The following is a 24,091-nucleotide window of genomic DNA, read 5'->3' as shown; positions in this document are numbered from 1 at the left end:
AAAAAAGAAGAAAAATCATTGCATGCCATTGAAAAGAAAAAAAAAGATTTGTGGGCACAAACATGAAGTACACGAGCTAAGAAATTCAAGGAGGTTCTCTATATACCATTCACAAACGAACCCGGGAAGTAAGTTTACACTAACCTCTGAAGAAGTGCTATAAACTCCACTCCAAGCTTCCATCTTTTTCTGATGCCAACAAAAGGACTTAAAACCAGTAGTCAAAGTCTGAGTTCAGTAAATAGAACAGACCACAAACCACAAGGTCTTTCACTAGTTCCAAAAATAGAAATGGGACTCATAAAATGGGGTCATCTCTGGAAAGGGAGAACGGATATATCACAACCTAAGCCAGAAGCAACACAACCCAGGCGTCAAGAAAGAGGTAAAAAGATGCATTCAAAATTTTAAAAAAGGAAAACGAGAGCGAAGGATGGAATGGATAGGCATGAAAAGCAAAGAAGCGTCGTAAAGGACTAGGAGGGACCTCCATGTGAGAAATGACCTTAAAAGTATTAGATAGATAGATAGATAGATAGATAGATAGATAGATAGACAGATAGATCACTGTCATTGGCTCGCCAGCCGAAGGCAAACTGTGAAAATGACGCCTCCATATGCAAGGGATTTGGAAGCCCTTTGTTGTCTTTGTAAATGTCATTCATTGCCCTCATTAGCATTTATTGTTGCAAGTGTACAAGCAGCACATTTGAAATTGGTGTGTCATGAATAGTTGCAGAGGCCTGGGCTGCTGCCTGCAGTGTGGTGTGGGGCGGCCATTGAGAGGAAGCTGTCCAGATGGCTGCCCGCACAGAGCCGAGCTGCACGTTTTGTCTCTGGCGCTGAGAGGCGGGGACGTTCACTGGAGCGTAGGCAATCACCCTCGCAGTTAAAAAAAAAAAAAAAACAGTAGCCCTCAGTCAGCGCGATGAGGATGACATTGAAACAAAGGCGTCCAGGCTAACGCTGCACTCCCGATTCAATGAATATCAAATGGGATTACATTTTTTTTAAACAAGTGTTTACGTCTCAAGCAAGACAAATGCAACCCTGACGTAGCCCGTCTGGCTTTCTGATGGCGCAGATTTCAGTAAAAAAAAATTAAGAACAAAATCCTCACTGTCTTTTACTTCCTTGGTGGAGGGTGACTTTTGCCACCAGCAAAAAAAGAAAAAAAAAGAAAGAAAAGTGGGATGGTAATACAAACTGCGACCCCCAACCCCGGGTATATGTTCTTTACGATATCTGTGTCAGCAGAATGCCCTATAAAGACGTCAGCAAGACGGGAAGATCCCATCATTCCTGCTTAAAGTGCGCATTTAACTCCCCTCCCTCCCCCTAGCCATCGTCTTCCTCAGAGGACCGGCCCAAACCAAAACGTGCCCATCTCCTCCGCTCGAACTCCGCAGTCGGTGAGTTTTTTCTGTTCGACGTCTTCATTATTGGTTTGGTCGTCCTGTGACAGCCCCATCAATCATTGGCAATCATTGAAACGAGGCCGGGACAGCCGGCTCTGTTAACTGGGTTCACATTGGTAGCTCGGGAAGCTTGTTTATGTCACTCTGTGGGCCTACCATAACTAATCACGTCACAGGTCAGATAACGACGAGGAGGTGACAGACATGGCCCTTAACTGTTACAAGACTGCATTCGTCCGTATTTCTGTAACCTTTTTGTTAATGTGCTCACATAATCCCAGAGTGTACAGTGTGAGACAGTGAAAAAATACAATTCGCAGTGATCCAGAGAGAAGGCAAAGTGTAGTGCTCGTGACCTTTTGAGAGCAGATGTGCAGTAGCAGATTCCTGCAGACATTGAAATATGTGGGCGTGTTACTGTCAGACGTCTTTAATGTTCCCCAGAAAGTAGGGCCTGGCCCTCACAGAGGGGGCGATGGGGCCCTCAGTCGGTGAACCTCGAGAAAACAACCATGGCTTCCAGGCTACTCACAAACCCCAACACGATTGAGTTTTGACAAAACTGTGGCATTTGAATGTGAATAGGTGGCTAATGGCGTGACTTTATTTTCCGCCACTCGCCCATAAGAAATGCTGCTTCCCAATATGCTGCGCCAATTGGTAGCCAGTGGTCTGAGAGTGACCGTGAAACAAGCAAGCGAGGAAATCTGGACATTAGTGAGTCCGCCCCCCAAGCTGGTGCGCCCCTCCGGAGAAAGGGCCCACCCTGGGAAGGGGGGTGCTCAGGGCCATCCATCAATGCTCGTTGGCCGATCATTGAGTGCCTTTCATTCACTTTATCAAGCCGTGCACACAAAGCCAGCGAGAAAAGGCCTTATTCAGCTTTGTTAAAGTCAACTAGGAGTAAAATGCTCAATTTGAACCTCTTTTGCCCTGGGTTTTTCACCGTGTTAATGCAGTCCCGCTTAAATGAGTGCCTTTCGTATGGCTGTCCGAATCTCGGCACTATTAATTCTCTGCTGGTGAATGGCTGGTGGCAGACCCGAGCAGATGGGGCAGAGGTTTGTGGCGGGTGTATGCCTTTCAGTTCCGATCAATGGGGATGCAGCGCCTTTGAATTAACTCACTTAATACCCACTGCGTGGAGTCATGAATTCACAATGTATCACCAGAGGCGTCTATAAGTGGGCAGAGTGAGGGAGCCTGAGGAAGAGGACAACTCAGCCACACAAGTCACTTCTCCACTGCCGCGGGAGCCCTCGGTGCTTACAAATGCATCTCACCGACTTTTTCTTCCCCAGCGGTGAGTCTGTCGTCCTGTGTCGAGGGGCGAGGGGTAAGTGAATCTGTCGTCCTTTGCGGAGGGGTGAGTCTATCGTCCTCTGTAGGGATGTCTCTGTCGTCCTCTGTGGAGGGGCGAACCTGTCGTCCTTTGTGGAGAGGTGTCTGTCCCCTCTGTGGAGGGGTGAGTCTCTCGCCCTCTGTAGGGGTGTCTCTGTCGTCTTCTGTGGAGGGGCGAACCTGTCGTCCTTTGTGGAGAGGTGTCTGTCCCCTCTGTGGAGGGGTGAGTCTCTCGCCCTCTGTAGGGGTGAACCTGTTCCACCGGCAGGCTGTGTGGTGATGGGAGTAACACGGGCTTGTCTGACATCTGTGTGGATTGATTTGTACACATGACACCATATCAGACAGAAATGTTTTTTATGTCATGTTTACATCGAATTAATGCGTTTTATGTAGTGCTACATGGCTCTTGATTGTAGAACGCCCAACAGATACCCTGTGATAGGTGCAGAAAAACAGGTTTGGCCCACATATACAGTGATGTACATTTAAATGATGTGGGTTAAGGCAAGTTGCTGGGGGGTCCTTTCTGGGATAGTGCCTTCACATGGACGGAGTTACCATGTGAAGCATTTCCTGGTGAAAAGATGCTGGTTAGGGAGTTAGGGCTGTTACCTGTTGCATCGAGTTGTCTACATTTTGGCGTTTGGGCGTCTGCTGGTCTGCTATATAGGAAAGTACCGTTGATTCCCGTTATGTTAAGTAGTGTGTCTGGGGAATCTTTAAGCCTTATATTTTTGTTTAAAGGTGACTGCTGGCTTCATTTAGTATTTTTTACATAATGAAGAGAATACGCTGTAATTTTATCATTGCACACGTATATGTATATATTTGTGTGACACTGGTCAAGTGTTAGTAATTCCATACCCAGGGCTGGGCCCATTAGAAATCATTGGTAATTGGTCAACTGGCATTTCTACCCAGGTTTTTTGGTGGTGAAGAAGTGCGACATATCTTATGTACCACCTCCTGGCATCCCTGCTCACTGTGCCTGGCCCTGGCCGCCTCATACGTACGCTTTTGGCCCGAGTACCACTGGCACACAGCATATTGGCATACAGCTTTATGGTGCTGCAGAATATCACATTTCGATGAGAATGCATTTGAAAATGGTTACCAGGAGAGGTGGACATTTGCTGGGCATAAGAAAATAACTGTCAGGTATACAAGGTTGTGATACCAAATGCTGTGGTGCCTGGGCTGGAAGTGGGGTGACCAGGGGGCGCCGAGGAGCCTGGTAGCAGGGTGATCAAGGAGCACAGAGGAGCCTGGAAGTGGGGTGACCAGGAGTGCAAAGAAGCCAGCACTGGGAGCTGAGTAACCAGGAAGTGCTGGGAAGCTTGGGAGTGGGGTGACCAGGGGGTGATGAGGGAGCGCTGAGGAGCCTGGGACCAGATAACCAGGGGATGCTGAGGAGCCTAGGAGCAGAGTGACAAGGGAGCGCTGAGGACCCTGGGGCGAGATAATCAGGGGGTGCTGAGGAGCCCGCACGGGGAGCCGAGTAACAGGAGAGTGTTCAGGAGCCTGAGGCTGGAGCTGGCGATTAGGGGACTGTTGGAGAGCTTGGACATGAAGCTTAAGGCTGCTGAGGAGCCTAGGCTGGGAGCTGGAGACTGGGGACTCTGTGAGGGACCTGGCCTGGGCTTGGAAGCAGCAAATGTGCCGACAAGTCTGGGAGCTGCAGATTGTGGGAGTTCTCATGAGTTTGTTCCAGGAGCTGGAAATCAGCGGACTGCTGAGGAACCTGAGACAGGTGCTAGAGGCCAAGCGAGATAGGAGCTGGAGACCAGCGGACTGCTGAGGAGTCTAAGATGGGAGAAGAAGGCCATGCAGCATTTAATGGGCCTGTGCTGGGGCCACAAGAGCAGATGACTGCTGAGTTGGCTGGTGCAGGCACCAAGGCATACAAGACCAGACGACTGCTGAGTTGGCTGGTGCGGGCACCTAAGGCATACAAGACCAGATGACTGCTGAATTGGCTGGTGCGGGCACCTAAGGCATACAAGACCAGATGACTGCTGAGTTGGCTGGTGCGGGCACCTGAGGCATAGGAACTGCTAGGGAGCCAAAAGTTGGAGCTGGAGACCTGGGAACAGCTGAGGAGATTGGGCTAGGAGCAAGAGGCCAGCGGACCACCTACAATAGGTCTGGAACTGAGCTCCAGGGATGTGCTGAGAAGTCTTGGAGCTGAAGGGTTTGGGAGCTCTATCGATAATGGCCTCGGACCCAGGCTCCAGATCAATGGACTGAATGGGGCCTCTTGAAGAGTTGCCGCCGCCCCCCCTGCCCCCCCCCCCCCCCCAACCTGCGTTGCTTGAGCTGCAGGGGCCTATCTTATGCTCTAGGTCCAGGTGAAGGCAAGATGCTTCGGGAGAGAGCCGAGTCCAAATGAGTGTTCTGGGGCCGGCGCTTGGCGCTGGAAACCGGTGAAGTATTGAGGAGTCTGCCTCGGGTGGGCCATCTTCCGGAGGGGGGGCTCTCTGGGTGTATGCGCACACAGTGGTAGGGATCTCTTTAAGCACAGAAAGGAACACAGAACCTGACCCCACTCTCAGTGAGGCTTCCTCACGGGGGCTGTGTGAAGAGTGTACCCACAGGACAATATTTTGTTTGTTCCCCCGAATCTGCCAGCGTTGTGTCCCTTCCTGGTGTATGTCCACGGGGCAGTAAAGAGCGCCTCTTGACGGCTCCCCCAGCGCACGGTTAATTGATTAAAAGGGAGCTCTGGCACAGGGCCCCACCAGGCTGGCGCTCACTAAACTGCCATCCATTCTCTCGCGCTCATTACCGCCGACGGATAACCATGATGGGCGCGGGATCTCGCTGGTGACAGAGCAGAGCCATCACTGTGAAATGTGGGCTCCGCCGATCTGACACTGAGGGATCTCTGGTGAGGGAGCTGCTCCTGGGCGGGCCTGGGAACAGCGGGGCCTCCCGGTGACTTCACATCCAGTCGCCTCTCGGTGGTGCCCCCCGCGCTGGCCGGACCGCAGGCTCTAGAAGACGGGGCCCGAGACCTGCAAGCCAATGCGCACTTTTACCCACTGCCTCGACAGTCTCTTGTGCTGTGTGTCAGGTCCTTTCTCACACACTGTCTCCTTTCCTCGCTATCTCGCCCTCCTGACTATTAATTTCTCTTTTCATCACCCCGTTTCGCTATTCTCTCTCTCTATCACACCTATTCTCCATCTCTTTATACCACCCTGCACAATTTTCTCTCTTACCCTCCCTCCGCCCCCTTTCATCATTCTCTCTCTTCCTCTCTATTTCTACCACATTCTCCCTCCTCTTCGCTCTCTCATTCATTTGGGCTACCTATAGAATTCATATAACTTTTCCGAGGACTGCTGATTGCTTTTCGTCTGGGAGATATTGACCTGATATTTGCACCAATGGACAGGGGACTTTTCTTCAATGGGTAACATAATATCATATCACTAGTCCGTTTTTTGGAGGGGAGAGGTGAAGGGGACTTTAATAGATCAGTCGGAGGCACATTCTTACTTTCAGCAATTCCATCGCCCTTTCCAGATCAGGAGAGTTATATACAAGAGCACCAGCGAGAAGGGGAACACAAAATTACACTGGCCCCGTTAATCTCGCTGTGGTCGGGTGGACGGATACATGGGTGGGCGGCTGATTGGATGGATGCATGTGGATGGGTTTGGGCACATATACACTTCAGAAAAACGTATGTTCCTCTGCCATAAAAAATGATGTATTTCCACCTGGTGATAAACCGGTAAATACAGATGCCGTCGTTTTAAAAGCAGTATTTGAAGGATGTGCAAGGGAAAGCTGTCGCCGAGGAGTTTGCGGGCCGCGGATCCGTCCCGGTGTTGGGCATGTCGCAGAAGGCATGTAGGCCCCGCTCTCCTCAGGAGGCAAGGCGCTGCCACAAAGCAGTCAGTTGCGGCCGCTGGGAAGAAAAACGCCAGCCCGAGATACGGCTCTGCAACAAAGGCTGGCACTTTCCGTATCATGGTGTCCATTAAAGCTGATTAGGCGAGCGCGCGCCCAGCCCAGCCAGGCGTGGAGGGCTCCCGCGTGGAGACGTACGGGAGGGGGCGCAGAAACCGTGGCCCCCGGGGGCTTCGGCGCCCGGGACGGGCTTTGCAAGGGCGGTCGTGCTCTCATCCTCCACGGACTCGACTGTGACGGCAGAGGAGCGGCGGGGCACGTGTTTGCAGCCTATCAATACCCGAGGCCCAGGGGGCTGCGAGCTTCTGTGGAGAAATAAGTGGCTTCGTGTAAGCGGCCACCGCGCCGCTCCTGCCGCACAGAACGCTGACAAAGGGATGGACGGGATACTTTTGTTCGCCGGGACAAATTGTCGTATTAAAAAAAATCATTAAAGCGTGCTGCTTACAGACGCAGTCTTAAATTCCCACGTAAATAAACAAACGCGATTTAACCAAGCAAATAAAAAGTTCCTGGGAACGGAGTAATTTGCCAGTAATTCTTTTGGTATTGCAAAGAGGGCGGGTGTGGGGGGATGTATTAGTCCATCGAACTATATGTCTTTGTAAGACAAATTGGCAGATCTAATCGGCGATTAGAAGGGTTAACTTTGAAGGGCATGAATAATTCAGCATTAAACATTGCTGAGCACTTGGCTTCCTGTCCCCGGTCCCCGGGAAGTTGCGGGAGAGGTGGAGGGAGCCGGTGCCGGGCTCAGGGGAGCCGGGCGCCTGTGATTTGCCCGCCCGCACATACTCCTCGCTGTCATTGCTCCGCCTGAAGAGACGGGGCTGGGTTCAAGGCCACATGTGCTCCTGTCATCAGTCACATTTCTGCTCCAAGTGCGATCGGCGGTGTCAGCTCTCCATCTGTCTCTGCGCAGCGAAGGCGGGCGCCTGGCAGCCTGCTGCTGCCGCTCCCCGAGGCTAGGCTGGCCCAGCTCCCTGCCTCGGCCCTCCCCCCATGCCGGATCTGCGGGCTCCGAGACCCGGTGGAGCCGCCTGCACAGCCCCGGCCAGCCCTGCGCAGGGGAGCACAGTGCGCCCAAGGATGCCCGGTGAGTGAGCCCCTCTTTGTATTGATGGTTTGTGGTTGTGCTGTGGCCGCGTCTGGTCGTTGGGTGCTCTCGCAGGTGCACCGTGGCGAGGAGGGTGCTGGTTGTACTCTGGGGTGCACCGCGGCGAGGCTGCTGGCTGGTGGTTGCACTCCGGGATGCACCGTGGTGGGGCTGCTGTCTAGCGGTGGCACTCTGGGGTGCACCGTGGCGGGGCTACTGCCTGGTGGTTGCACTCTGGGGTGCACCGTGGCTGGGCTGCTGGCCGTATGGAAGGCGCTGTAGTGTTGATGCGGCGAAGAGACTTTCCGTATTCGAAGGACCCTCGGGTTGAGCAAAGGCTTGTTTAATGTAAGACTCCGCGTTGTGGCTGCGTGCACGTTCCGCAGAGACATTAACTGTTTGTGCTGTTGGAGTAAAGGAATCTTCTCCGAAGGCATCACTAACCCTCTGACCTGAAGCTCGGTCGCTGTAGAGAGCACCCTTAGAGCAAAGACACACTTAACAGATAAACTTCATGCTCTTGTGACGCACCGTGGACTCGTTGCACGATACAACGGGTAAATACATTTATTTCATTTTATTGCATTGTGTAGCGCCAAGCATGACAGCTAGTGGCCTTCTCTGCGCTTTGTGTATAGAATTTGGATACATTGACGAACTGCCGGTAAATGCAAGTGATGGAAACAAGTGACGGGCTGGTATCTGTAAAGACTGCGGCATCCTCGTTCTGGTGGTTTACTGGGGTCATGTGGGGGAAGAGTGGTACTGGGGTATTTAATGCATCTTTTATACAGCAGTGCTTACAAAGACACCCTCAGGACCCGCGGGCTGTGGTGCTTTGAGAAGACTGCGTTTCTGCTTGTGTTTGAGGTGTGTGAGGAGTGGTGGCAGAGGGCTGTCACTGGCAGGGCTCACACCACCCTTGAGCCGGCGATACCTCCAGCTGGCATTCACGAGGGGCCCTCGGCCCCAGTTCCGAGGGCCTGTGGCCCTCCAGCAGTTGGTGTTATGCAACCCGACCCGTCTGCCAGCCTCCCGCGTGTGCACGGGGAAGTTGTCTCAGGAATGTTTGTCTTTGGACGGGTGGCTGGGTGTTTGTTGACGCTGGGGGTTGAGACACCTCCGTGTGGCCTCCTGTTTGCTTAGAAGCCTGAGTGCCGGCCTTGGCCTGCAGGGCAGCGCGCCTGGCACACGGCACATGTGGGCGATGTGGCAGCACACCGTGAGAGGTCAGCCAAACCCTTCACCCAGGGCACAGTATGCACCAGGTACCCTTAACACCAAGGTGAAAGAATGTGGAATTCCCGAGGGTCCTTTCTTTCTTACTGCCTCTGCTTGCCTTTGCCATCTTGGTTATCCTTAATTTCCAGGCCTTATGTTGCATTCATGGCTTTCTCTTAAAGTGGCAGCACATGAATTGTGTCACATTTTAATACCTTCCCGAACATGGGTTCTGAGACTTCTCCCGCAGCTGTGGCTGAGAGCATACGTAGTACACACTAGTGCAGATTGGCACAAAGGTGTACGCCTTCTGCACTTTTGTGTTGCAGGGCAGACTGCCACGGCCAATCACTAGCTTTGCATATGGTTTTATTTTCATATTAACAAACAGCCTTGGTCGCGTGGATGCGATTATGTCTTGTGTCCCGAGCAATTGTGAAAATGAGGTATCGTGAGGCACACATCGAGATACTTATACACCGATGTTAAATACATCTATCATCTATCTATCTATCTATCTATCTATCTATCTATCTATCTATCTATCTATCTATCTATCTATCTGTACCTTTCTATCTGTCTTTTACCATAGGAGAATCAAATTAAACAATGGCACTAAAACCGTGCCAGTTGGTTGTATAACATGTTCATTGCACGCTTTGTTTTATTATTAGTCCATTTCTCTTGTGTCTGGTGGAGCAACGCAAAAATCAAACCCTCCTTACAGGAGTTGATGAGGGGACCCTACAGTTTCACTTCAAATTAAAGTACCAATGACAGATCTGTTACCTTCCCATCCTTTGTGGTTCTCGGAGCAGGAGCATGTCCTAAAAGCCCATGGGAGAAAGGACAGTCTGTGACACTTCAGACATCTGGAAAGAAAGCTATGTCATCGAAGCCTATGGGAGACTAGGTGATTTGTTCTGTTGTAGATGTCTGGAAAGCAGACCATTTCACAATAATGCAAGATCTGTGATGGGGGTGGAGACGTGGGAGGTGGGGTGAATTTTTGGTCGAAGAGCTGTGTGAAGTGCTTGCTATGTCCCGAAGGGCTGAGTGATTTCAGGTGGTTTGAGGTGGTGGAATGAAAAGGAAAGCAGGCCATGCCCCATTACCCCAAGTGCCAGAAGGGAGGACTGAGCACGTTTTGGCACAGTATACTGTGTATGCCATTGGCTCAAGGGATGTAGAGAGAAAATACCATGATGTGGGGAAACAGGACATGCTTGGTGGCCACAAGTGATGTGGCTTTTTGACTGGGAGTGATCTGAGAAGCAGTGCGTGTAATTAAAGGATGGAGAGTTGAGAGTTCATTCCATGCTGTTTCAATTGCATCAAGAGACTTCACCTGAAGCGTATGCCATGCTATATAAATGCTCATTCATACACTGAAAAAATTAAAAAAGGACTGCCTTGCTCCGGGGTAGGGAAATAGTCTTTAAAATAGGCCCTGTCCCATGTAATAAGGGCCATAGGATATGTGTTCATATGTGGAAGGGGAGAATCCTGGGGGAGAAAGCCATGCACCATTGCTCCATCTGCGATGAAGATATGATGAGAGGGTGCAGCATTTTGAAACAGGCTGTCACCATTGTCCTCAAAGGTTGTGAGAGATGGGCTGGTCTTTGCTGGTGGCTTGTCTGGAAAAGGTAATATGCCCTATCGCTAAGGATTGTGTGAGGCAGAGTTGGTATTTGATGATAGAGTAGACTCGGAAGAGCAATATGCCCTGTGCTCTGAAGGGATGTCAGAGAGGGATGATCTGTGGAGAGTGAGCAGCCTGGGAAGAGGACCATGGCACAAGGCTTTAAGTGCTATGGGAGAGATGATAGTCTGTGCTGCTGTACAGCTTGGGAAGTTGTTGCCCTGTTTCCACAAGGCCTGTGTGAGAGGTGGTGCACTATTAATGGGAAGTTGTCTGGGGTGATGTCCATATGCCCTACTCCCAAGAAATGTGGGAGACACAGCTGATCTTTTAAGGGGTAACAGTCATGGAAGAAATATATGTCCCACATGTCCGAAGAGCTGTGTGAGAAGTGAGTGATTGGTTTAGGGGATATAGCTTAGGATGAAGGCCATGACCTGTGTCCCTAAGAACTGCCTGAGATGGGGATGTTGTTTGATCAGGAAGTATGCTGGAAAGGAGGGAATGCCCCAAGGACGGTGGGAAATGATGTTGTCATTTAGGTCTAATGTGACCACAGAGATAACTTAACCAGCACACATTAATTTCTGATTCATAAAGCAGCTCTGAAGGGCAGTGTGTGATTTTCTCAAGCAAGCAGACGCCTGCCTGCAAAAGCCTTTGGCTCCTGGCACCATGACAAGCTGTTTCTCTGAAAGGACAATCAGCGATCAGAACCACAGCAGCCCTTGAAGAAAGCTCCTCTTTCAGAAGATGGCCTGCCATTAGGTCAGACCACCCTTTCCTCTGCTCCTGGCCTCCAGATGTGCCTGAATCTGTTCTTTTTTGTATTAAGTTCATGTTTCAAAAATGGATTTGTTTGCACAATCTGGTTTTACTTAAGACATCTCCATCCTGGAGTGCATTTTATAAATTGCCCACATATTTTTCTTAGCAGAGAACTTAACTGGCTGTAATTTCGAACACATGGCCGCGCCATGTGATATTTTCACATCCCTTGCATGGAGCTGGGAAGGTCCCTGCAGAAATGGGTCCATCATCCCACCACCAGACCTGCTTTTTTTTTTTAAATGTTGCTACTTTTTCCTTTTAGCAGAACTATACATTAGCTAGCATTCTGTGGTTGTAAAACAGCACATTTCTGATTCTAAAGCACATGGCCCTTTTATTATCTGCTGAAAATGTAGTTGGCTTTCAAAGCCACTGTGTGCTAGTCTGTTTTTCTATTTCCAGTATGTCTGCTGTTAGTGACGATTTGCTTCAAGAATGGGAACTCAACCTCCTACTCACAGAACCTTTCCCGGTATTGATTGTGCTGCTGTTCATATAAATGTGAGAAGCAGCCACAAATGCATATCCAGGTATCTAAGAAGCCCATAGAATGACACGCCTTCCACAAACAACACTGCATATCTGAGCACACTAGACAAGCTAGCACCAACCGCATTTTCTGTCACTTTTTCATATATTATATATACTTAATGCTGAACCCCAAGCAGCAAATGCTTGAAAAAATATAGCTAACTATTCAAGTATTTAATACAATATTTCATGCTGTCTTCCTAAGCCGTGTGGTCCCAATATTTCCAAAGTGTGAAATGTCTCACATTCTTCGAGTACACTTCCTTGGATATGGGATTATTGGGTATGAAACAATTGGAGCATACCACATATGAAGACATCTTATTCCAAGTCCCTTTCACTGCTTCCCTACAGGCAGGTGACCTGTGAATATCCAGTGGCACTTTCTGCTCAGTTGTCATGTTTTGTTTTCCAGTTCAACCAGAATAAACACCATTAAAGTACACACCTGCACTTAAATGGCTTTTTTAGAAATTGATTCGTAAATTTCATTAGGATAAAGTAAAGTGCTTAGGCATGTAAGATGGGATTGCATGGTGTCAAACCGTGAGGACTAAGATGTATAAAAAAACACCTATATTTAGAAAAAGGTTACTAATAAACCATTTTTGAATTCTGTATGGGAGGACAACCAGTTTCTCAGGCAATCTTTACAAATTAGGCTCTATTTTGTGAAATCTATTGAATTCATGCCTTGTTTCAAGAGAAGACAATCCATTTAACTAGGAAGAAGCTTGGAAATTTACTTTTCTTCTAATTTAACACATCTTGCTAATTATCGCACCACACACATTTTCTCTTTAATATATTTTCATTTCAGTGATAGGTTTTGGCTAGTTTATAGAATATTTTTCTGTACAATCCAACAATGATTTCCAGCGAGAGTTCCATCTGCCAATTACTAGAAGCAGGGGCTCTGACTGCAACATCAAGCATTGTCTGCGAAAGGGTGGAACCAGTTTTGGCGGGCTCACAGTTGCTCTGGTGTACTATACTTTGCACCACTGTTGCATGATATAATCCACTGTATAAATATACAAGATCAGTTCTAAGAGAAGAGCAGGATCACACATTACAATGCAGCCACAAATAATGTGAAAAAGCACCTTGTAGCACCAGGGGTGTAGCTTAGTCAGTGAGATCTGGGGAGTGTGAATCTCAAATCTCCAAACTAAAAAAAGCATGAGCAGGTTCAGTACTGATTTCCATTAGGTGGGCCTCTGTATAAAGTGCTTGTCACTGGTTAAACTATTTACAAACATTCATCCAATCACTTTTTGGGTCTTTGAGTGCCAGTAGTGTGCCTGGAAACCTGAGGCTGGCACAGCTTTCCAAGCCTACTACGGCAAAGTTTGCGAAGCCCAAACAGAAGTACATTCGAGGAGTACACCTATGGCTGCAGATTACTGCTTTTTTGGTAAGTCTGTCATAATATTAAGTTTCCTCTCCAAACATGTACACAATATAAAGCTCTTAGTGAAAGGAGAACAACAAGAACAACTGACACAGACATAGCGATTTCAACTCCAAGCCCCCAGACCCAACTACAAAGCCAAGAATGTATTTGGGGTATGTCATACCTCAAACACCCCTCCACCCCCAAAGCTATGCTCCTGCTTATCCCACCTGGGCTTGACAGTTCTACTTAGGAACTGATGACTACAGTTATGTAAAACACAAAGGCCTGGAGTCCCTGCCCTGCGGTCAGTTATTTTAAATATATTTTCACTATACAAACTCTTCTTCGTCTCTGCGACAAGAAGCCTTGATGGTATCCTTGTCAAATCAGTGCATGTAGACAGGGCTTCATGCTTCCAGGCCTTGCCCTTTACAAATCATTTTATCAAGTGACTGATGGTCCCATTTACTAAGCCCGAGTTGCATATAGAGGTGTGCGCACCAGCAAATTTCTAGGGCATTTCAAACCAGAGACGAGCCAAGGTTCTGGTTCGGCTTTAAGAGTCCATGCTCAAGTCAAGCCATGAAAAAGTTTGGCATGCATATTGCACAACAAACATAATTTAAATATATGATAGTCTCTTCAAAATAAATAAAGACTATTTTCTTTAACATGCAGAAGTGTTTTACCTTAGTATATCAGATTAAATCACCCTATAGACATATTTAGTAAAAGTGATCATTTTTAAACGTCTCGTACCCCCACCAACGACAATGCCATTAGTGAACTAAGAGGCAAGTTTGTAGTCATGTGAACTCTAAAAATTACCTATATTCTTATTATAGATGGAGCAACATCTTAAACTATTAATTCAAACATAAGAGATGCTTGCATCCTGAACTCAAGTATTTAAAAGTGCTCTCATAAGTGGTAAAGAAAAAGGAGGCTTTGTAAAATAAAAAGTTGACTTTATCATACAGCTTGGAAACATAAGGAAGCTGAAATTGAGTCCAGGTAATCTGGTTTCACATTTTGGAATTCATCCACCAGTTGAATATATGTCATTCTCTCTCTTGCTTTGCCTCAAAGGATGGTTTTGTGGCTTTCAATCTTAAACATAACAGAAAACTGACACAGACATAGCAGGCCTAACTCAGGGCCCTCATACCAAACTACTAAGCGAAGAATGCATTTATTAGGGGAGTGTAACACCCCTCTGAATCTGTGACCCCTTGTAGCACTTTCCTGGGAGAGTCCAAGTTTCCCATAAGAAAATTAAAAAATGCGGTTTCAGACAGATTTAGTGTGCAAACATACTGCCAAAAAATGAAAGATTTTGCAAACCAGTGCTCATACAGCTCCAGTTCCGCATCAGGTCTCTGGAAAGCATTTTAGACTGTAGCTATGCATTCAACTGGGAAAGGAAAGGAGAGCTTGTAGCTGAGACGATTCTGTCATTCTGTGGCTCAGAAAGTAGTATGATGAGTATACTGATGGAGTCTGTAACTACTGGATGAAGAATAGTCTTGTGTTTGGTGGTTCAGACCCTTTCCAACTATCACTCAGTATCTCATAAAAACATTTGTTGAACCACTGATACTGACCCACCTTCCTGCCCTCTTGCAAACTTTTAAACCCACTGCATTCTGTCTTTAACAGAGTCCACTCCACTGTACCAACTCAGCCTATCCCAGTAACCTCTTCTAAAATTCTTGTCTCTGATCTTTTGGCCTCTAGTTGTACCCACCTGAGTATGTCAGCCTCATATTACTACTTTTGTTAAGGATCACCTATGGCTTGATTCAGGATTCCCCAAGTTAATCTCAGTTCACTGGCAGTTACTTGTAGATCAAGTGGAGCGGTGGGCACAATCTTGAGGTAGTTACAAGGAAATCCCCTCATCTGTCTTGGTAGCTTTAGCAATTTTGGTTGTTCTCTATATGAAGCAATAAATAGATTGCCCAGAAATATTTGAGAATGGAGGAGCCCGGGTGGGCAGGGGACTATAAGGCCCCTGTGTGGCTTGGTGCCATTTTTTGATCGCCAGGCAATTTCTCACCTGAGACTTGCTATCACTCATAAAATGAGCAAAGCCTAGCCCAATATTGACTCAGCCCTATCACTGCTGCGAGGTAGATTGGCAGGAGTAGAGCCGAAGAGTCTTCTGTCTGCATATGACTCCTATGGCAATGAATGACTGCTCAGTCGCTATTGGAGATGCATCTTTTTGAGGTGGCAGCCATGCATTTTGCCGAGCAGGCTAATTGTTATCCTCCTACCGCCTTCTCACAGGTGTTACTTTCCTGTTCACTCAGATCTGCAAAGGGCAGGTTTCTTCCACACTTTCAGCTTGCCAGTACATTTTGGATTTAGTTTTAGTTAACAAAAGTGGACCTATTTGGTGCCAAGTTAATAGCAGCGTAAAATATGTTAAACGCGCCCTAAATTATCATTTAAGGAAGTAACTGAGACCACTTCAGCCACTTTATATTTAATTCTCTTGGTATTTTGTAGAATATCGCATTTTCATGTATGTAGCTGGCTTTTGGAGCTGAGATATTAAGAACCGTGTTCACAACATTGAGAACCTTTAAGTACACTGAACAGAATGCAAAACCCCTTAGCTATGTGTTCTGTGAAACAGCCTGTTTTAATTTGGTAAATTAGTTTCTGCTGAGTGTTTAGTAGAAATAAATATGTTGGAAAAGATTTGATGATTTTTAAAACATTTTCCTTATTTCGGAACTAGGGCAAGGAATTTTGGTAAGGACTCCGCTAATTAGATTTGACAAGAATATGTCAACTCTAGCATTCACAAACTGTGTGATTTATGACTCCTATGCACTGGTATGTTCTTCAGTACCAGAAGGCCTTGAGATGGGTTTCAATGGTAGACGGTCTTGAGGTATGATTTAGTGGTAGCAACTATTGAGGTGTGCTCCAGTGTCAGCTGTTCACGAGGTGTGTTCCAGTGTCAGCTGATCATTCACTGTGTTCTGGTAGCTGCTGAAGTTGAGGTGTGTTCCAGTGGCAGCTGATCTTGAGGTGTGTTCCAGTGTCAGCTGGGCTTGTGGTGTTTTCTAGTAGTAGCTGAAGTTGAGGTGTGTTCCAGTGGCAGCTGGTCTTGAGGTGTGTTACAGTGTCAGCTGGTCTTTTGATGTTTTGAAGTGGTAGCTGGAGTTGAGGTGTGTACCAGATGCAGCTTGTCTTGAGATGTGTTCCAGTGGCAGCTGGTCTTGATGTGTGTTCTAATGCCAGAAGGCCTTGAGGTGTGTTCCAGTTGCGTCAAGTATTAAGGTGTGTTCTGGTGGCTGCAACTATTGAGGTGTGTTCCAGTGGCAGCAGTTCTTGTGGTGTGTTCCACTGTTAGCTGCTCTTTCAGTGTTTTCCAGTGACAGCTGGTCTTGAGGTGTGTTCCAGTGGCAGCTGGTCTTGATGTGTGTCCCAATGGCAGCTGGTCTTGCTGTATAGTCCAGTGTTCAGCTAGTCTTGCAGTGTTTCCTTGTAGCAGCTGGTCTTGAGTCGTGTTCCAGTGCCAGCAGGTCTTGAGGTGTGTTCCAGTGTCAGCTGGTCTTGAGGTGTGTTCCAGTGTCAGCTGGTCTTGCAGTGTTTCTGTTAGCAGCTGGAGTTGAGGTGTGTTCCAGTAGCAGCAGGTCTTGAGGTGAAAATCTATATCGACTCCCAGAATCAACAACTTACTTTCTGTTCTTTTCTCATTCCGCTGCAGTAGCTGTTATTTGCCAAATAAATTAGTGAACTCCCTTCTGGATATATTCGCATCCTGCCAACTGCCTCCAAATCAGTTCCAAGGCTTTTCTGACAGTGCAGAGACATTACTAGCTGTTTTATGGCGGAGCTGTTTGCCAACTTTTTTCTTTTTAAAAAAAATAAATGAATCCCAAAATAAATACTGGCCTTTCCGAGCGACATGTGAAAAAATAACCATCTGATCATATATTACAGTTATCGTTGTGCACTAATGAATGTTTGGGGCGAGATGCTCTGAGACAGTCTGCCATAGTTTAAAGAGACTACGCTCAGTATTCCCGTTCTCGTCCGAGTACCATCCCTGCCACGGCCAAAGAGTTGCGTGTGCAAGAGGAGAAAAGGCCCTCAGGGCCCCGGGTTCTAATCGTGGACCCCGGTGAGCCACAGCGTTTTGTATATTGTAATAAGTGTCAACATTGCTGAATTGCCACTCTATAGATACGCATGAATATGATGTGAGCAAAGGCATTGCACATATTGCTATATATAGCTCTTGATATCACTCTACTATCTGACTTACAATAGGCGTACTTTATAGTAAGGTCAATTAGATACCCACATTTTTATTTAGATTTTGGGCCAGTAATCTGGGCTAGCGTTGTTCATTTACTTGACAAATGGTAGGATTTGCCACATAGAGCGAGCAGTGACAACAGTAGTGGTTGTTCAGCCGTCGCATGTTATTCGCTCCATGTTCAGTTGTGTTGTATTACTGAAGTGCGTCAAGAAGTCATGACAAACCATTCAACTCTGCAATAGGTGACACTTTCCCTCCTGCACGTTGTTGTTGTGCATAGATAGGTAAATTTTCCTTTGTAGGAATTGCTTGGAAATAGTTTTTAAGCTTTAAAAGTCCATAAGATGACCAGCCATGTGCTTCTTAGAGGTTCTCTTTGTGCATGTGTATTTATAGCTCCATGGCAGGTGTGATCCTAGGGTGCCTTCTATATTATGTATAATTCATTATTTTGTAAACATCGATTTGGGGGTACATTTATTTATATATGTGTTTCCGATGCTCATCTATTCAATCATTTTTGTCTGCTGTTAGCCACTGCATTTCCATTTTATTAAAATGATGTGTACAAATAAAATTTACTTATACAGGACTTCAGCCACCTTTGTTCATCCAGTGATCTGTCATTGTGTCATTCACATTTCTCTTCCACCCACTAGAACATGCAGCATGGGGCACTGGATTAGCACATTTCAACCATTGGCTAACTTCACTGTGAGTGACCTCATTCTGTTGTTTCACAAGAAACACATCCGCTCACAACTAGTTCCGTTGAGTGCCAGATACTATTATGTCAACATGTTCTTTTTGAGACCCAAAATATTTGTTTTCTTTTGGCCATTTAAAAAAAATATATTGGCAAGGGCCTGGCTGCTCCCCAAACAAAAATCATTGCACAAATAATAGAAAAGCAAACATTGACAAAGCCATGGGTGTCCATCAGTAAATGCCAGATCTATTGGTTTTGCCAATGATTGTTCTGGTCTTTAAATCTGTTTAGAAAAAAGAAATACATGTAAAGGTTTTGATTGAGTGAGGTTGAAATGCAGGCGTTTCTGTTCGCCCCCTCACAGTATGCAATCTGCCTGAAATCCAGGGAATTTTGTTGAGCCAGAGACCTCACAAATATTCCCTTTATTACAACTAAGTACAGATCAACAGCATCCCGAGGAATGCAGCATAGCCAACCTTCAAGTATTCTGGAATGAGGGTTGTGTGTGGCTGAATTCTGTGGTTCCTTCGTTGATGTCTGTGGTTGCCAGGTACAAAGCTGTAGTGCATCAGGAATGCAGATGCTTTTTTATCACTGTCTATATTTCTAATTTGCAGCTTCAGGGACAACAATAATTGTTCCCAGCTTTACTATCCACCATGAAATAGTGTGTGATTTCCCATGAAATTTTATGGCAATATGTGCGTTTTTATTCCCTTCGAAAAATGCGACTTTTGCCCTTCTCTTCAGACAGTGAGGTATGCTGATCTGAATGGAATTCTGTACTAAGATACATTTTTTATGTTCTGTTGAATTCAAAGCCTATATTTTCAAATATCAATTGTCAGTGGCTGTGACTAATTACGCTCTAAACATTCATAATTCAGTCTCGCTGAACACAAAGCCTGGAGGTAGACTCATCAGGATTTGTGGTTTTAGAGAGAGCATTCAGATATACAGATGTCACATGTTTCATTGGGGTTGAAAGCAGGGGTGCTACGGACGCCCTGGTATGCCCAGGCTCAAGGAACTCTGGCTGTGATTTGTGATTCAGAATTTGCAAACTGAGAAAAATAGTGCAAAGTTGAAAAGTAACACGTTCAGAAAGAACTGAATAAGGAGAGGCCAAAACGTTGTTATAAAACAGAAACTGGATGTGAGGTTAAGATCTGTCTGGTACCGGATTCTCAGACCTTATCTTAAAGTGCACGTCCTGGGTGCAAAACCCCTGGAGTGATTAGAATCACACCCAGAGCCCCAAACATAAATACAGCCTTACTCCCTTGTGGTTACATGACAAAGTGAGCAAGAGCTGTAACATTTGGCACTCAGAAATGGAATGCTGAAAATAAACAGGTTTTAGGATAAAAAGATGGAAGCAACTATGGGTCCCCGTGCCTGCGTGCTGCTCAGTGTATCCGAAGCGGCTGTTCCACGTTTTGTAGTGCCGAGAAGTCAGACACGATTGCAAACAGGGTCTTTTAGGGTACCTTGACTGAAATCTTTCATGGAGGGGAACCCAGAAGAAGTTGAAAAATGGTGTTATATACTGTAGTGGAATGAGCTAAATGTTCCCAATACTTGCAATTAAATATTCAACGAATTGACTAATGCAGATGCATTGTTTGGGAAAGGTTAGTGAACTATTGTCAGTTCTTATCTGTGTTGTCTTGTTTTCTTTTGAAAAATATTAGTAATAAGGAGTGGAATTACACAGAAATGCTGATTTGCACGGGAGTGTCCGCATGCTTCCTTTACCAGGACAGGAGTCACCCTGTGCAAAATATACCTGCTGATTGTATAAGTGTAAAGCGATGGACACAAGGTTGTGTATTTCAGAACGCTCCTGCTGCCTTTTGGACCGACTTAGAAAACCGTATGACTAAGAGAAGCTAAAGGTACACATTATATGTATGCCTTGTTATGGCATGTAGCTGTAAGGGCCACTACAGCCTTTTTCATTTAGCTACAGCCTGTTCACCCTAAACATCTAAAACACATACTAGTTTATGGTTGTGTTTTGAATCATGCTGATTGGTAGCAAAGACACTGTATGCTATTGTGGTCTAATTATAGAGAGTGTTGCTGGTGCACAACGAAGAGGTTTTTTTTCTATTCCCCTTGGTCTCCTCATATTTCATTGTGTATGCACATATGTATGCTAGCGCGTGTATTTACATGTGGTAATTCTCCAGTGAGCTCAGTGTCACATGCCTTGTGCCCTACACCTAATGTGAAAGCAGAAGGAGGAATGGAGCCCAGACAGGGATGTAATGTAGGCCCTTGCAGCCCCTGTGGTACGGGCGGCTCAACCCTTCAGGGCCCCCCAAACCCTTCATAGGAGCCCCATTCTGCCCAAGGCAATGAACATCTGTGAGATAAGGGAGCGTCAGGGGGACCTCGTCACATTCTGAAAGTGGCGGGGGCATAATTTTACCCTATGCCACTGAACCCGGTCCTGCCTGCTTTTAACATGGATCCTCTCCGCGTGCGACCTAATGCTAAGACATGTCAAGTCTAAAGGCACAGCGAGCAAAGGCCTGCAGTTAAAAGCGCACACGCGCCCACCACCAGGACATTCATATATCTTCCCGAGGTTTGATGGGACATGTATTGCCTACTGTTCCATCTGGTGCTTATGATAGCATGGCATATTAGCATGCTGAAAGTTCATAATAAATTCAGGCTCCAGCTGCATCACTTGCATACCAATTGAGGCGCCCTCCTTAGTAGGGCTGCCTCTGAATTTCAATGATGTTTATGCTTCCTGTGCCACCACTGAACACTGAAGTTATTATCTGAAAGGTGAAGCTGCAGCACCATGTCTGATCCCTCTAGCGCAGCCTGAACTCCTCAAAACATTGAAGATGGGGGACATTTTGAGCGTTCAGTTGGCCTCCACCGTCTCCTGAATTGCTAATTGTTTTATTTTGCCTTTAGTCTTCAGGGAGATGCTTTGTTTTGACTGTATGCGCCAAGCTTTGATTAGAGAACAACCAAATCTTTGTTGTTCTGCTTTGGAGTGAGATGAGACAACTCTGCTATATCAAGGCATAATAGTCTTTTTACATAATTAAAAGTACCTGATTGCTTAATTACCACTTTTCAGAATCATATGGCAATTTGCGGCATATTTCACATCTATTAATGGATGTTTTAGAATGTGGTAAATAAGCCTATAGCTCTGAACTTAAATTTGCAGCCTGCACAGCGATGCATGGCTTCACCTGAGGTGTATGTGTCATCTTAAGGTGCACAGGAGGACATAAGTAGGCAGATTTTCTGTGTGCCCAGCAGTAAGTGACGCTTGAGACCAAGAATGAACTCATTAGTCCTGTAATTGAAACCTTGCCATTATCTGACATCTATGAAAGGCAACCACCAGAGCTGCTCACCACTCCGTCATCTCATTTACAGACCACTCTCTCTGGTGGCAACCTTCTATTATGGCTAATTAATATTGCTGAGTTTTTAAGGGAATGGGCACCCATCTTGAAAAAGCAGTTTTACACTCGGCTCAGTGTTCACAGCAACGATATTCTGAAAAGAATTCAATGGTTCAAAGCTTTCATTTGTTCCCAAAGTTCTTTATACCATCCAATGTGGGCACGACACCCTCAAAACTGAAATCCAAAATTCATTGACAGATCCCAGGAAAAAGTACTTAATATTCGTAATTGAATCGTCCTGCCGAGTGATTTACCCGTATGTTTTGTGGTAATTACAATTACAATTGCCAGAATATTTTACAGAGAATACAGTCTCACATATTATCATGTCCTGAATAGCGCCCCAAGGAAGTTAATAGTAGAAAATATACATCAAACGATATTACTATTGCAACAATGTTTAGGACATGATATTTGCGTTAGACAATATATTGGCCTGTAATATTTTGATTCCTGAACCTAAGTGAGGCGTCCTTATGTGTATAAATGTAGTAAAGTGTTATGCATTACTGGCTTGCAGAGTAGTAATGGCATTTCGCCAATTCCACGTCTTAGTTGTAAACCACAAGCACACTACATAAAGGTTTTATAGCTCCTCCGATTGAGGGTAACTGAACTAGGACTGCGCTATATTTAGCAACCCCTGTACCTACCCCACTCCCTACTGATGGGAACATGACTGCACACCCTGGACACAGGCTCGAAGAGAAGGGAGCAGACGTGAACCACTAAACGGTCGCACGTGAACAGAGAAAGCTGGATTTTACCTGACCAACTTCTGCGAACCCTAAGTTCCTTTGTGCCTGTCCCTCATTTATTGTGCTTATTGAATTTTGCATAAACTCAAACCCTCGCATTGACTTGATGGAAGAGTATTGCAAGTTACAAAAATATATTCTTCCATTGTTTTCCAATTACACTTACAATTCTTCTCAAGGGTCAGTTCATCCATATTTTCCTTAGACTAGCTCAGGGCTGGTTATGGTGGTGAGCACAGAATGACGTCAGAGTTTTGTTGTGGGAAGTGATGTGTACCAGTGACCCACGAGAGCAACCGAGGCCATATGCAACATGGCTGCCAGTTTCCGGAAGAGCTGCGCGGAGCGGATCACGATTCACCAACACAAAACCCGTGGTTTTGCTCGTAGATTATATTTTGCCCGCGTTGCTCAGGGCAGTATTTTTTGCTACTGCTGAGTTGGGTATGCACATCATTCAGAGCATGAAAGGCGGCGGAGAGGGGTGGGCCGGCTTCCTCTGGTCTGAAATGTGAACCTATATTCAGATCAGCATCTGCTTGGAGCCCTAATTACAGAGGCAGCTTATTAATGATGGCACTTTTAAGCACCGTTGTTCATTAGCATTGTTGGGAGGCAGGAGGCCTCGCTCCTGCTCTCCTGGTCACAGCTCACTGCCCTCCACTGCCCTTCACTGCACCCGCTGAGGATAGTGTTGCCGAGGAGGAATGTGAAGGCGGCAGTGCGGGCCGAGGCAGCAAGTTTACTCAGCACTTCCAGGATTCCTGAAATGTTTCGAGATATCCTGCCGGACTGTTAACATCTGCACGTCTTGTCAGGGGGCTGCGTTTCTCCCAGCTGTGCTTTGGTGTGAGATGGCGAAAGTGGAAAAAGATGGGGCTGGAGCAGCTGCCCTCGGATAATAACATTTATCATCTCACTAGTTCCCAGTGGCCCCTTTTCAGGAGGACGCGTTTGAACTGAAGGCCACTTGCACAGCAGCAGCAGAACGCCACTTTGTCAACAAGACTAGTAGGATGGCCGCCTTTGGCTGCAGGTGTAAGTGATGCATGAGGTGGTGTTAGGCAGCCCAACAACATGACTGCACCAGCACACGCTGTCTAGTTATGGGCACGTGACAAGCATAAGGAGTCCTTCGTCATTGCTGTATTTATTGCATCCAGTAACTTACTTCATGCTAAGTTATTAGCATTTGATATAGCATGAATAGCTCACTCCAACAGGAGTATCCCAGCACAAGAGCCGTATGCCCAGAGGGCTGGTGGAAGGCATACCTAAAAGAGTTAATAACTAAAATGTTCATGTTTTTAACCACTCTTTAAAAATAGTGAAACTATGACGAGTGCATTTGGCAGGGCATCTTATTCCAGTGGTAGGTTACAGGGTAAGAAATGAGTGATATCCATTTTGAGTTGGCCGAATATGACGAGGGGGTAGCACGTACATTGTCAGATAAGTTAAGGTCCTCATTACGAGGCTGGTGG

At 46.4% G+C, this 24,091-nt stretch overlaps 1 protein-coding gene across 3 annotated transcripts in view; it reads left to right on the top strand.

The window, feature by feature from the left end:
- Positions 1-24,091, top strand: part of RUNX1T1 (RUNX1 partner transcriptional co-repressor 1) — a 149,988-nt gene that overhangs the window by 58,686 nt on the left and 67,211 nt on the right. The window contains exon 1 of one of the 3 annotated variants that reach the window (XM_069220463.1): positions 2,609-2,721. The exons of 1 other annotated variant lie outside the window; for it this stretch is intronic. In XM_069220463.1, the coding sequence (XP_069076564.1) occupies positions 2,691-2,721 (31 nt within the window). In that variant the 5' untranslated portion in view covers positions 2,609-2,690. Of the gene's footprint in view, positions 1-2,608; positions 2,722-7,352; positions 7,777-24,091 lie in introns of those variants that run through there. One more of the 3 variants, XM_069220462.1, reaches the window with a different exon arrangement.

The sequence above is a fragment of the Pleurodeles waltl genome, chromosome 2_2 (assembly GCF_031143425.1).
Source record: "Pleurodeles waltl isolate 20211129_DDA chromosome 2_2, aPleWal1.hap1.20221129, whole genome shotgun sequence".
NCBI lineage: Eukaryota > Metazoa > Chordata > Amphibia > Caudata > Salamandridae > Pleurodeles > Pleurodeles waltl.
The sequence above is the reverse complement of the archived record's forward strand: the minus strand, read 5'-3'. Positions and strand labels throughout refer to the sequence as shown.